We start from the raw sequence: 14051 nt of genomic DNA, 5'->3' as shown, positions 1-14051 counted from the left end.
TTGAATGACTGTTGTCCCTTTTCCTCTTTCTGTCCGAGCTAGGGCTAATCTATGTGAGTAGAAATGTGTATAGTATTTTCTAAAATTTGTGATTTCAGTTCCGTTTCTTTTTGTAAATTTTCCAGACCGGTTTCAGACCAGCATATTATAGTAATAGACTATGTTTTTTTATGGGTATAGCAAAGTTCTTATCGCCTTTGTTATACTTTGGCATCTGTCCTAAAAGGGTTCCGTCGGTAAACATATTGTTGTGTGTATTTTCTGATTGGAATCAATGACACCGGACAATTGTCGATTATGTCCAAAACTGCCAAATGGGCGATTTCCACTCATAATTCTGTTATGAAGTATGTTACTTCCTGAAGTACTGTTACACGCTCCAATCCATAAGGTTGATTATCATCTCCACTCACTGACCCAATCCAGCATACCCATCCAACCACTTCCCATCCCCAGTACAACATACCTCTCAGACTTGCCTTATATAAATACCCTCCTGTGCCTTGAGTCGCTTTGTAAATATATTTTCATTTTACATGCTATCTTACGTATGTACCTTTAATTATTGCGCATTTTAATTAACTATTAACTTATTTAATTTTCTATTAAAATTTATTGTGTTATATATTGAGAAAGCTTTTACATTCTGCATCAGATCGGGACACATAATTATTTCGTTCTCATTTTCAACTATATACTGGAAAAATTATTAAACAATCTTGTGATTGGAAATTGAATTGAATGGAAATAGAGCAAAATACACTCACAATCTTCCGTTTCATTCGCCCTGCATGAGTGTGCGTTTTCATTCTGTCCCATACGTTGTCCATCTTTATCCATTTTGTGAAATCGCCTACCCTCTTTTCCCGAAGAGTCCTTGTCAATAATTTTAGGTTCACTGTGATCAACTTGCTGGAGAATGTCAGGTCTTGTTTTTCCCTTTCTTTGATCCGGCCCTGGATGGATATGGGGAATAAGTAAATGTGGGATTAAATGGAGTGAATGAAAAGCTTTGAAATCGCAGAATGCTGCCAAAAACAGAAAGAGAGAGAGAGAGAGTAGAGAGGAGAGAGAGAGAGAGAGGAGAGAGAGAGAGAGAGAGAGAGAGAGAGAGAGAGAGAGAGAGAGAGAGAGAGAGAGAGAGAGAGAGAGAGAGAGAGAGAGAGAGAGAGAGAGAGAGAAGGAGCTAGAGAGCTATAAAAAGGTCATGCCGAAGACGCCGAGGTATATTTAAAGTGTGTTGTGGACTGACTGTTAATGTTTTGATATACACAGAAACTTAAAAAGGAACTCTAAAATGAAAATAGTGGAAATTATATAAAAGCATCAATGAGCAAAATAAATCTGAAGCAACGAGTTAGTCCCGACATCCACACCTCAGACGAATGTTTTTGAACGGAGAGCCGGTCGTCTGCAGACGCATGCTGACCTGTTGATTGTTGCACAGTTGTGTGATGTATTTTAATATTTTGAGAAATTTATGATGGACTAAAGCAGTTTATCTAAAAACATTTTGTTCGTTTCGCTCGGCCCTGCATGAGTCTGCGTTTTCATCCACTCCTATTTGTTGTCGATCTTTATCCATGCTATTGAGTCGCCTACCTTCATTTCCAGAAGACTTCTTGTCAACAATTTCAGATTCAGTCTGATCACCTTGCCGGAGATTGGCTCGCTTCCTTTGCTTTCTTTGATTACGTTGGTTAATGTTGCCTTCCGTGCCATTGCCTTCTGACACTTTCGGAGTATCCACCAGGGTATAATCGGGCCCTGGATGAGGGAGGGTGTTGAGAGAGAGAGAGAGAAATAGAGAAAGAGAGAGATTCTTATCATCGTCGTTGTCAATACATGGCTAGTAGTGCACATGCTGTCACAGAAACAACTTGTTCAAGAGCAATCTGACACCCTAACACCTGAACCCAGAGCTCCAACTGGTGAAAATAAGCATCAGTTTTTTTTAAACGTTTTCTAATATTATTACAAATGTATTTTAACGACTGACTGTACGAGAATTTTAGTAGAAAATATATATATACCTGTTAGAGACCCCCCCCCCCCAATTCCTTGGCACATTTATTCTATATTCATTACACTGCACTGTCGCATGAGCTCTACGTCTTTCCGCAACTTCGCTGACCAGGCAACCGACATAGCAATTAAACTATGGATGTTCATAAAAGAGGATATCTGAAGCGGATGCAGTTAACAGTTTTCAAATCTCTAACACAACGTACCACATGCACCCACTCTTCCACCTCCAAGCCAATTTTGTCTGCATTTCACAGGCCAATCGTTAATTGACCGTCTGCTTCTCATGAATAGGTACCACTGATCATCAGGCAATGTCAGATAACGCCCCAACTGCGGCCATTCAGCTATCTTCATCCAGGCAGCCCACTTGATACCTCCTATTGAACTCCACCAGCAAGACAGTACACGAATATCCTCTATCTCACTGATCACTTACCCCTGCGATCTCTTGTGTGTGTGTGTGTGTTTCCCCCAAGTTTGACACTATCCTTTCGCACCTGGGCCATTCAGTTTGTACTTATATCCATGAAACCTCCGTTTTGAAAGCTCTGAGGGAATTCATGTTTTTTTTTTCCAGGAATAGAATCCCTATGCTATACAGCAGCCGTCCTTCGTACAATATTGTATGGAGTTGGATGGTGGGCCTATAGGAGGAAACTAGAAGTCCTAAAACAATTCTGCCGAAGATCATTTTGAAAGAGTTTAGGTATCAACAGAAAATACAGACGCACTAACAGCAGCTTCACGAGCAGGCCACCGCGATAAAGCAATATCAAATCCGAGTCATGTCATGCAAATGCTTAACTAATAACATATCATTTAGCTGCTTTGAGGGAAGGTCTGTGAACCCTGCAAGGCAAAGTAACGCTTCAACGTTAAGATCAATATAATCCTAAATGAACTCAGCGTTGTGTTTCAGCACTGGGAGGAAATTTCACTGAATAGATATGCCATGAGGAAATCAGGATTCAATTTTGCTGAAGAAAGACTTACGTTGTTCCGAAAAGATTTACGCGACCCTGTGGAAGGGGAGACTTAAAAACTAAAAGACACAGCCAACACAGCAACCAACAATTGCTATTGCCGACACTGCACATCCTGTAGCCGATCCAATAATCAACCCATGAAGGGAACGTCACACTCGAATGGACCAATCGGTATGGATGCCTGAACTGGCTATCCCCAGCAGCACAATTACCGGGCTGCGCGTGGACTTTCATTCTGCAACATTTCCTTCAACTGAATTGATTCTCGCATCACTGAAACCTATGCTTGTCTTCTGCTGACGCCGTGTGTTCTTTTTTCATTTGGAGCTAGTCCTCCATAGCTCCTGCCAGTACGTCGAGGGTTGAATTAGTGCAGCTGTCTATACTCTGAAATAGCCCACAGTTTCTTACCCCCGTTATCTCTTTCATTTTGTCGGTCCCGATTTTTTTTAATTTTGCCTACGTTGATCTCTGTCTCCAAATTCGGATCTTGACCTATTAATGGGTTGTCGACATTCACACCTGACCTTTCTCTTCATTTTCTATTTTCTACGTGATGAAATATCTAGCATTGTCTGAGCTTATTGGTTTATCTTCATTGCGTGCCTGTTTTAAATATTTACATCCAAGACAGCACTGTAATGGCTTCCTCCTCCCAGAACCTAGGTCTCTGACTTAACTTTGCTGAAGAAGTTTGTGACGGTGAATTATCCATCTCCGCTTGGTGCAACCGTGTCTGTATTCCACCAATTTCGCTTCACGTTCAACAACCCCACATGAATATCATTCTGCTTCTGGTCTGCGTTGTCATCCGCCGACGCCCTAATAATATGCAGTGTCACAGATCTAACATTTGCATCGGCCAATTCACCTTACTACGAGCAGCAAACCTGGTATTTGCAAAAACAATGAACGAGTCAGTGAAATAGCAAATAACGCATAAAGTAACTGGTGGTAGCACTTCCATTCACATTTCATTCCGTTCCTTTAATGTAAAGTATACTCAAAATACATTATTCAGGATCTCTCTATATATATAAATGCTTGAGCTTGCATATGTACACAGATTGCATGTCGAGAAATGTGGTCTCTTGAGTGCCTGTGCATAAAGCGTCTTTGACGAGGAAAGGTTAAGTACTTGCGTTGGTAGGGGAGAGGATGCAGACTTGTGGGTTTGAGGGTAGGGTGTTCATTATCCTCACTGCATGGGGAAAGTTACTGCTTTTGAGTCTGGTATTCCTGGCATGTATGTCACAACGCCTCATACCTGAGAAGTGGCACAGACAGTCCATAGGATGAATGGCTGGTATTATTCATGATACTTTCTTTGCATACATATTACCTTCATGGTGACACTGATGTGCAGATGAGTTTCAACTACTCGTCAGCAGCAGTACAGTTTCCGTCCCACGCACAGATGGAACATGTTAGGAATATACTGTTGATGTGCACAGTACTGCTCCCTGCAGTGTGCTCAGATAATAGAGAATAGATGTGTTGTACATGCATTTGCGCAAATTGTTTCGTTTGTCTCTTTACACCTTGTGGATTTGATGTTTTCATTCAAATATGCCGCCGGTATAAAAAAAAAACTGTGTAAGCGGTGCGAGTTCTTCTGCAGCCGATAAACATGTCCAGTGACGTGGACATTTAAGTAAATATTATTTGTATGCGACCAAACCTTGAACTCCACCAGCTGTTCTCTGTCGGCCGGTACATCGTTCCTGGCAGTGAGCCCTACGGTCTCTGCGTTATCAGCAAAATACGCAATATGTTTATTCAGTTGTTAATCATTTCAGCCGATGCACTCTGCACAGCCCTGTTGCATGTCGAGGTTGTGTGATTATCTCCTTGCTTTACACGATTTGCACTTATGACTGTGGTGGCTAAGCACAAATCCAATACCCAACTCATGTTTGTTGACAACACAACTGTCGTAGGTTGGAAGGAGATTGAAAATCTGGCTGAGCAGTGCCATACCAACTCCCTCTTGCTAAATGTAATCAAGATCATGGAGCTGAAATTTGTCTTCAGTATATCGATATACAGAAGTGCATGTTCCAGTCCGCATCGGAGGCTGAAAGTTTCTCGGTTTGCTCATTTCAGAGGAACTGTCATGGGTTCACCACGGAAGTGTAATAAGTGCATTTGGGAATAAAACACAGCAATTTCTTAATTTTATTTGTGAAAAAATCGACATGGCATCTAAATATTTATCAAACATCTATAGATGGAGTCAAGTCAAATCAAGTCAGGTCACTTTTTATTGTCATTTCGACCATAACTGCTGGTACAGTGCACAATAAAAACGAGATAACTTTTTTCAGAAAGTTGCACGAAACAGTACAAAACTACACTAAACTATGTAAAAACAACACAGAAAGATAAGCTGCACTATATTACATACCTACACAGGACTGCACAAAATACACAAAACAGTGCAGGCACTGCAAATAATATTAAACAAGACAATAGGCAGAGTGGAGGGCAGTAAGTTGGTGTCAGTCCAGTCTCCGGGTATTGAGGAGTCTGATGGCTTCGGGGACGAAACTGTTACATAGTCTGGTCGTGAGAGCCCGAATGCTTCATTGACTTTACCCAGATGGCAACAGGGAGAACTTATATGAGGTGTGCGTGGGATCCTTCATAATGCTGTTTGCTTTGCGAATGCAGCGTGTAGTGTAAATGTTTTTAATGGCGGCAAGAGTGAACCCGATGATCTTCCCTGCTGACCACACTATCCGCCGCACGGTCTTGCGATTCGAGATGGTGCCATATCCGAACGAGGCAGTGATGCAGCTGCTCAGGATGCTCTCAATGCAACATCTGCAAACTGTGGTGAAGATACCGGTTGGGATATGAACTTTTCCAGCCTTCTCAGAAAGTAGAGACGGTGCTGGGCTTTTTAATCTATGGAGCTGGTGATAAGGGAACAGGTGAACACCAAGGAATTCGGTGTTCTTAACGATCTCTATCGAAGAACCTTCGATGTTCAGTGGAGAGTCGTCGCTCCGTGCTCTCCTGAAGTCAGCAACCATCTCTAGTTTTGTGTTTTCACATTCAGAGACAGTTTGTTGGCTCTGCACCAGTCCGTTAGCCGCCGCACCTCCTCTCTGTATTCTGGCTTTTCGCTATTGCTGATGAGAACTACGACGGTCGTGTCATTGGAGAACTTGATAATGTGGTTCGAGCTGTGTGCTGCAACACAGTCATGGGTCAGTGGAGTTAACAGCAGTCGACAGAGCACACAACCCGGGGGTTCCCCGTGCTCAGTGTGATGGTGTTGGAGATGTTGCCTCTGATCTGGACTAACTGAGGTCTCCCAGTCAGGAAGTCTCGTATCCAGTTGCAGAGGGAGGTTTTCAGGCCCAGTAGGCTCTGCTTTCCAATCAGTTTCTGAGAGATGATTGTGTTGAATGCTGAACTGAAGTCTATGAACAACAATTTGGAGTATTGCGTACAGTTCTGGTCACCGAATTATAGGAAAGATGTCAACAAAATATAGAGAGAGTACAGAGAAGATTTACGAGAGTGTTACTTGGGTTTCTGCACCTAAGTTGAACAAGATAGGTCTTTATTCTTTGGGGCGTAGAAAGATGAGTGGGGACGATATAGGCATATAAAATTATGAGGGGGATAGATTGAGTTGACGTGGATAGGCTTTTTCCATTGAGAGAAGGGGAGATTCAAACAAGAGGACATAAGTTGAGAATTAGGGGTCAAAAGTTTCAGGGTAACACCAGGGGGAATTCCTTTACTCAAAGAGTGGTAGCTGTGTGGAACGTGCTTTCAGTAGAGGTGGTAGAGGCAGGTTCAGTATTATCATTTAAAATAAAATTGGATAGATATATGGAAAGGGAATGAATGTTGGGTTCTGGTCTGAGTGCGGGTCAGTCGGACTAGGTTGGTGTAAGCGTCCTGCACGAACTAGAAAGGCCGAGATGGCCTGCCTCCGTGCTGTAATTGTTATACGGTTATGGTTGTATGGTTATTCGAACGTACATGTCTTTTTTGTCCAAGCGGGTTAGGGTCAACTGGAGGGTGATGGTAATGGTGTCGTCTGTTGAAAGGTTGGGGCGCTACACGGACTATAGTGGGTCCAGTGAAAGGGGGGGGGGGAAGCGGCAGCAGTGTCCTGTTGTGCCTCATGACGAGCCTCTCGAAGCACTTCATAATGATGGATGTGAGTATATGAGAGTACATTTACAGACTGCACACAGCCTATCTGAAAGTCTCTTTAATAAGCCTATCGTATGCATCTGCACTAACGATGCCGGCAGCCCATTCCACGCACTCAACACTGAGAAAGAAAAAACATTACCCCTGACATCTCCTCTGTACCCACGCCCCAGCACCTTAAACCTGTGTCCTCTTGTGGCAGCCATTTCAGCCCTGGGAAAAAGCCTCTGGCAATCCACACGATCAATACCTCTCATCAGCTTATGCATCTCTATCAGCTCACCTCTCATCCTCCGTTGCTCAAAGGGGAAAAGACTGAGCTCTCTCAAACAAAGGTCGAGTAGGTCGTCCACAAGGTGTCTGAATATTGCAGCCACATTGTTTCTGCTGGCCTCAGCTGCCGTGTTTCTATAGCTTTGGATCATAAAACCAAACGAACTCGTTTCTGCAATTGTAAAAAAAAAACGAGAATTGATTATTACATTGTCAATTGTAATGGTTGAAATTTTATATATGGCGGGAAGTGGAAGGATTAACGATACCCTTGGAACAGATTGACAAATGCTCATGAAATACAAATAAATAAAAAAATAGATAAATCAACTTCAGGAACTGAAAAAAAACACACCACAGTTATCAATACATTTTTCCGTCTTTAACGGCTCTGATTCAAAATTAAGCATCAGGGCGAATATTCTAACATGCATAAAGGAGTATATTCGGCATCTGAAGAAATGAGACCAGCGTATGATATGAAAACTTTTCTTAAATTTGTTATAGCCTTTGATGGTAATGGGTGCAAGGTCACACTGCCAATTAAATACTTCCAACGTTATGTCCCTCATATGGCTTCTGACAACCAAGCCCAGCTCCGGGACCTCACTTGTAGCTCAGCTACTAAGCCCGACGTTACCGTTTAAACTGACGTGAGAAGGGACAAATTCGGGATACCGGCGCTAGTAGCATCGGGCAGGTGTGGCTCGTCAGCCGTGGGTAGCAGCTCATCTAGGAGAAAGAAAACTCTGATCGCAAACCTCCGCTACATTTCGGTTTTACCCACCGGTGTGGAAGGGTGCTGAAGTAAACCCCGAGGGCAAAATGCAGAACTGTAGTCCTTTAAGCAGTCTTACGTTGGGTTCAATGCTGCCTGGCAACTCTTACAACTCGTCTAGTACCAAAAAGTCACCAGTATATACCTTTCCTTTATCTGATCCATGGGAAGTGTAGGCTTGCTACTTGGGGAACAGCTTGTTCCCCATATCATAGTGCTCAGGCTTGTGCATTTACAGAGCGAGGACGCAACCTCCATGTTCCGCAGTGACCTATGGAGTCCCTCACCTCACCTAACATGCAAACATTTCTTAAACACATTCCCACAACTGTCCATGCATTGGTGCAGGGGAACGGTCAATTTCTAAAGCAAAGATTTTGATAAGAATTTTCTGAGAAATAAGAGAAAACTCAGACAAAGGAAAATAAAAACAAACATGCAAATTCTGGGCATCTGAAGTAGAGACAATTATAAAAGAATTCGACCTTAATTTCTGATAAAGAACCTTGCAGGAAAAGGTTAATTCTGCTTATTCTGCTAATAGAGAGGTGTAACTTTGCCAAATTTGTTTGTTGTTGATATATTAATGTTCTGTGCGTAAGAAAGTATTTATCCCCCAGCACCGGAAGTTTTAATGTTTTATTGATTTACAACATTGAATCACATTTGATTTAATTTGGCTTTTTTGACCCGGAACAACAGAAAAACGTTAATTTCAAACTGAAAAAAAAAAGATCTCAAGAAAGTGATCTGAATTAATTTCAAATACAAAACCCAAAACAATTCATTGCACAAGTATGCTACCCTTTTTAATATGGCAAACCGAATTATTATTGGTGCTGCGAAATGGCTTCATAAGTTCATTGCTTGCTAAATTGTGATTTATTTTGGAAATCTGCATAGTCAAGGTCCAATCCTTGGTGAATCGGTATCCTGGCAAAAAGCAACAATCACGAAAACAATAGAACGCTCCACGGAAATCTACAAAAAAGGTTATTGAAAACCACTAGTCAGTAGATGGATACAATAAACAGAAACATCCAAGTCACTGAATGAAAAATCTCTTGGAGTAGAGTAAAGTCAGTAATCTGGAAATGGGAAAATATGGCACAGCTGTAAATAACCATCAGTAACCTAATATGATTGAGTTCATCTGGAAATTTGGCAGCGAGAAAGGAATGTCTTACGTAGAAGTACTTCAATGAAGTAAAAACATTACAGTAGCATGAGCGAGGTGTTGGCGAAGTAATTGGAAAAAGATGTTGGTAGGGATGACGGAAGAGCAGCAATGGCGTGAGTTTTGCTGCATGCGCGGGGTAGTATCGTGAAGTAAAACTAAAATGGTAAAATTGTACATCGGAGGTTGACACTGGAAGAAAAAGCCACAGTAATTGCTACAGAGAGGACATACAACAAGAGGATTAGGAAGATTTTTTCAAACCCTAGGGGTAACAAATACTAGATTTATTGGGGGTGGGGGAATTAAGATGAAGTATGAAAGCAAGCTGATATCAAAATGATACGTAAAATATTTTTCAATTATACAAAATTTTAAGAAGTCAGATTGCACTGGATGTGGGACCGACGGAAAATGAGGCCGGAGAAATAATAACGTGGAACAAGGAGATGGCAAATGGACTAAATTAGTGTTTTGCGTCTGTTTTCATTGTGGAAGACACGAGCAGTGTGCCAGTCGTTGAAATGTGTAAGGAAAGAGAATTAAGTGCAGATACTATTACAAGGAAAAACGTGCTCACAAACTATAAAGTTATAAGGGTACAGCCGAACTGCACCCTCGGGTTCTGAAAGAAGTAGCGTTAATGACTGGGGAAACATTAGCAATGATATCTCAAAACATTATTGAAGCCTGACATGGTGCCAGAACACAGGAAAATTTGCAAGTGTTACTCACCTTTTTTTATGAAAAAGGAAAGGCAGCAGAAAAGAAATTAGAGACCAGTTAACCTTACTGCAGTGTTTGGAAAAAAATGTTGGAGTCGATTGTTACGATGAGGTTACGGAGCATTTGGTGACACAGACAATGATATGACAAGGTCAGCAAGGTTTTCTGCACGGCAGGCCTTGCTTGGTGAACCTCTTGGACTTCTTTGTGGACATTACACGTAGAGTCGATAAAGGGAAGCACTGGATGTTTTCTATTTTGACTTTCAGAAGACCGTTGTCAAAGTGCCTTACATGAGGCCGGCTACCAAGTTAGGAGCCCATATTATTACAATAAATTTATTAGGATTGTTGGTGCATCAGCTGACTACTAGGAGGCAGGGAATGTGAATAAAATGATCCTTTCTTTCTGGCTGCCATTCATTGGTGCTGTTCGTCAGGGGTCGTTGTTGGGTCCGTTTCTTAATGCTACATACTTGTGGTTTAGATGATAGAACAGAAGACTTTATTGCCAAGTTTGCAGATTAAACGAAGATTGGTTTAGCGGCAGGTAGTTTTCAGGAAACAGATAGGCTGCAGAAGGGTTTAAACAGATTATAGGAATGAGCAAGAGAGTGACAAATGAAATATACTGTGGTAAAAGTGTATGGTCATGCTCTTTGTTGGTAGAAGTAAATGCAAAGTCTAATTTTTAAACGGGAAGAAAATTCAAAAATCTGAGATGCCAAGTGACTTGGGAGTCCTTCTACAGAAAACGCTAAAAGGCTATCTTGCAGGAGGAGTCGGTGTTCAGGAAGGCAAATGCTAATTTTGCATTCATTTAATGTGCACTTGAATACAAGATCAGGTATGTGATTCTGGTGTTTATTAAGGTAATCCTGAGGCCTCACCTTGAGTATTGTGAACAACGTTGGGCCACTCATCTTAAGAAAAATATGTTTACATTGGAGAGAGTTCAGAGGTGGCTCAGAAGGATGAATCTGGAAATGAAAGGTTCTACCTACGATGCAGTTTTGCAATCTCTGAGACTAATCTCACTATAATTTAGAAGCACGTGGAGTTCTTACTGAACCATTTCCAATTTTGAAATGACTAGGCAGAATAAATGTGGAAATGATGTTTCCCATGCGGGAAGATTACAGGGTAAGAGAGCACAGCCTCAGAATTGAGTGCGACTGAAATAAATCAGATATAACATGCACAAGAGATGATAAAAAGGACAGGCAGGAGATGTGGCACCATGACAGCCAGTGGGATGCCTTACAGGACAGTTAAATCAGAAAACAATAAATACTGGAAAGAAAATGTTATATTTTAATGCACGTAGCATAATAAATAAAATGGGCTACAGATTGTCAAATATGACGTTGGGCCAATCTCTGAAACTTGGCTAAACGTCCAAGGATATACAGTGTATCGGAAAAAAATGTTAGTAGGCAAAAGGAGCGGTGTAGCCCTGTGTATAAGAAATAATATTAAATCATTAAGAAAGGATGACATAGGATTGGAAGGTGTCGAGTCTCTATCGCTTGATTTATGAAATGGCAAGTCTAAACGCCTGGCAGCTCTTGGGCTGTATACCTTTGCGTTCAGAAGAATGAGGGGGGATCTCATAGAAATATTCCGAACGGTAAAAGGCCTTAACAGATTACAGATGGGAAAGTTATATCCCATGGTATGGGAAACCAGCACAAGAGGTCACGACTTTATGATTGAAGGACATTCATTTAGAAAAGATATGCGGAGGTATTACTTTAGTCAGAGGGTGTTAAAACTGTGGAATGTTTTGCCACAAGTGGCTGTGGAGGCCAAATGAATGAGTGTATTTAAGGGAGAACAAGATATGTTCTCGATTAACCAGGTCATTAGGAGGCATGGGGATATGGCAGGGGATTTGGAATGACGGGAAGAATTGAATAAACCCATGATTAATTAGGGCAGCGGAGTCAATGGGCCGAATGACCTACTGCTGTTCCTATATCTTATTGTTTTGTTATGGACAAAATTTCTGCAGCAACTGTCTGGTGAATTTCAGCTTATGGACGACGATGGATATGCTTATAGCTGGGTTTGAGGGTGTGATTTCGTACGTTTTGCTCAGATTTTTGCGAGTTTGATTTTTTAATTTTTTTTCCTGCTGTATTTTTGCTGGATTGAATTTCGATTAATGCTTCAGAGACAAAGATATCTGATTCGGTTTACATATTCATTTATTGAGAAAAGAAAGTGAAAGTAGTTCCACCAAGTATATATTTTAAAGGACTCATTGTGAATTATTCAATTTCTTCTAAAAACTTGACTTACCCCTTCCACCTTTACTTCCTGCGTAGATTTCTGGATCTTCTGCTGTAAACCTTTTACTCTCTTCTCCTTGATTCTCCAAATGCTCATCTGCATCAGACGTGCCCATTGGAAACATATTGAAAGACAACATGGATAGAACGGGGTGAATGCATACAGGTTGTCTAGAAAATGGAAACCGTAGATATGCATGGACTCTTTATTGATTCAGTCAAATTCTGAGATCATCTCTGGGAACGGTAAGAGTTTACCAGGAATGATTCGGCAAATTATATTTCTGGAAAACAATGGCAATACAGATAATATTGTACTGTCGACAACCGTAAACGCTCCTGTTTGGAAACGAAGCATGAAAATAAACCACTACAAATGAGGAATAATAGTTCGAGACCATCTGCAGTTCAACTGAAATATAACATCTTCGTAATGAAATATTGAGCGAATGAATACATAATAAGAAAAAAAATCTAAAATCATTTCAGAAGTAGTTTATAGCAAATCAGGGTATATGGTCGAAAAGATAGAGAGTGCCTTTGAATGGTATATCTCGGCAAATTTGCAAAATAAATGGGTGAATTAGTAACTGGAGCATGTTTGCAGAAAATATACGGTCGGGAACAGATGATGTTAAAAGTAAAACGCCCAGATTCCGGAAATCACAAACTTAAAAAAAAGAGCATTTTATAAAGAAACGAAAAAAAAAGTGCTATGATCAATTTCAAAATATTTTTTAACGAGGTACATTTATGTCATTTTATACAAATAGGTTCATTTTCTTGAGGGCATACTCATTAAATTTATAGAATAATAACCATAACAGAATCAATGAACACAACTAGGTGGTACAACTGGTGTGCAGAACACAACAATCTGTGCAAAAGCAAAGAGAAGAAGTAACAAAAATAATGAATAAGAAGTATGCAATATACAGAAAATGAGATGGAGAGTTCCTGAATGTCAGAAAATGTTTATATTGGGACAGATTCAATTGAGTGGAGTTATTCATTCTGTTTCATTATCACGATGGTCGAGGGCTATTAAACATCCCTAAACTTTGTGGCGGGAGAAGTGAACCTTCTTCCAAGCAGTGTTTCGTGGAGACCTATGGGACTGGTATATCCAATACATCTTCTTAGCTTCCGTTACAGGACATTAGTGTTCCCACATGTGGCTGTAATGCAGCCAGACAATATATCCTCCATAACACATCCGGAGATGTTTCACATAGATTTACATGTCATGCTGACTCGACAAGAACTTCTAAGAAAGAGGAGCGACCATTTAAAATAGAGAAGCGGAGACACCCCTGTGGCCATCCTCCTCAGTAATTGTTATCGCGTTTTGGATGCTGTTGAGGGTATTCACCTGACAGAGGACCCCCACGGCGATCTGGTCCCCGGTTTGTGGTACAAGAGAGACAGAAGATGAGCAATGCGATTGAGGATTCCGCAGTGAGGGGAAGAGACAGTTGGTTTTATCAGCCCGATAGGGAAACCCCTAGGATGTGCTACCTCCTAGGTGCCTGGCTACGGTTTGCCTCGTGTCGGGTACAGAGAATTCTGAAAGAAGAAGTTAAACAGCCAGAGGTCTAGATACACGTCGGT

The 14051-nt window shown here is 41.1% G+C and overlaps 1 protein-coding gene across 3 annotated transcripts in view; it reads right to left on the bottom strand.

Annotated features, from left to right (window-relative positions):
* The window catches only part of LOC132386050 (uncharacterized), a 158051-nt gene that overhangs the window by 94984 nt on the left and 49016 nt on the right, over nt 1-14051 (bottom strand). For all 3 annotated transcript variants that reach the window (XM_059958340.1, XM_059958342.1, XM_059958341.1), the window contains 4 exons: nt 12451-12537; nt 7477-7638; nt 1654-1767; nt 768-956 (listed from right to left, as the gene is read on the bottom strand). In XM_059958340.1, coding sequence (XP_059814323.1) covers nt 768-956; nt 1654-1767; nt 7477-7638; nt 12451-12537 — 552 coding nt within the window. The remainder of the gene's footprint in view (nt 1-767; nt 957-1653; nt 1768-7476; nt 7639-12450; nt 12538-14051) is intronic.

Source organism: Hypanus sabinus, unplaced genomic scaffold (genome assembly GCF_030144855.1).
Source record: "Hypanus sabinus isolate sHypSab1 unplaced genomic scaffold, sHypSab1.hap1 H_1, whole genome shotgun sequence".
Taxonomy (NCBI): domain Eukaryota; kingdom Metazoa; phylum Chordata; class Chondrichthyes; order Myliobatiformes; family Dasyatidae; genus Hypanus; species Hypanus sabinus.
Note: the sequence above shows the minus strand (reverse complement) of the source record. Positions and strands in the feature narration are given on the sequence as shown.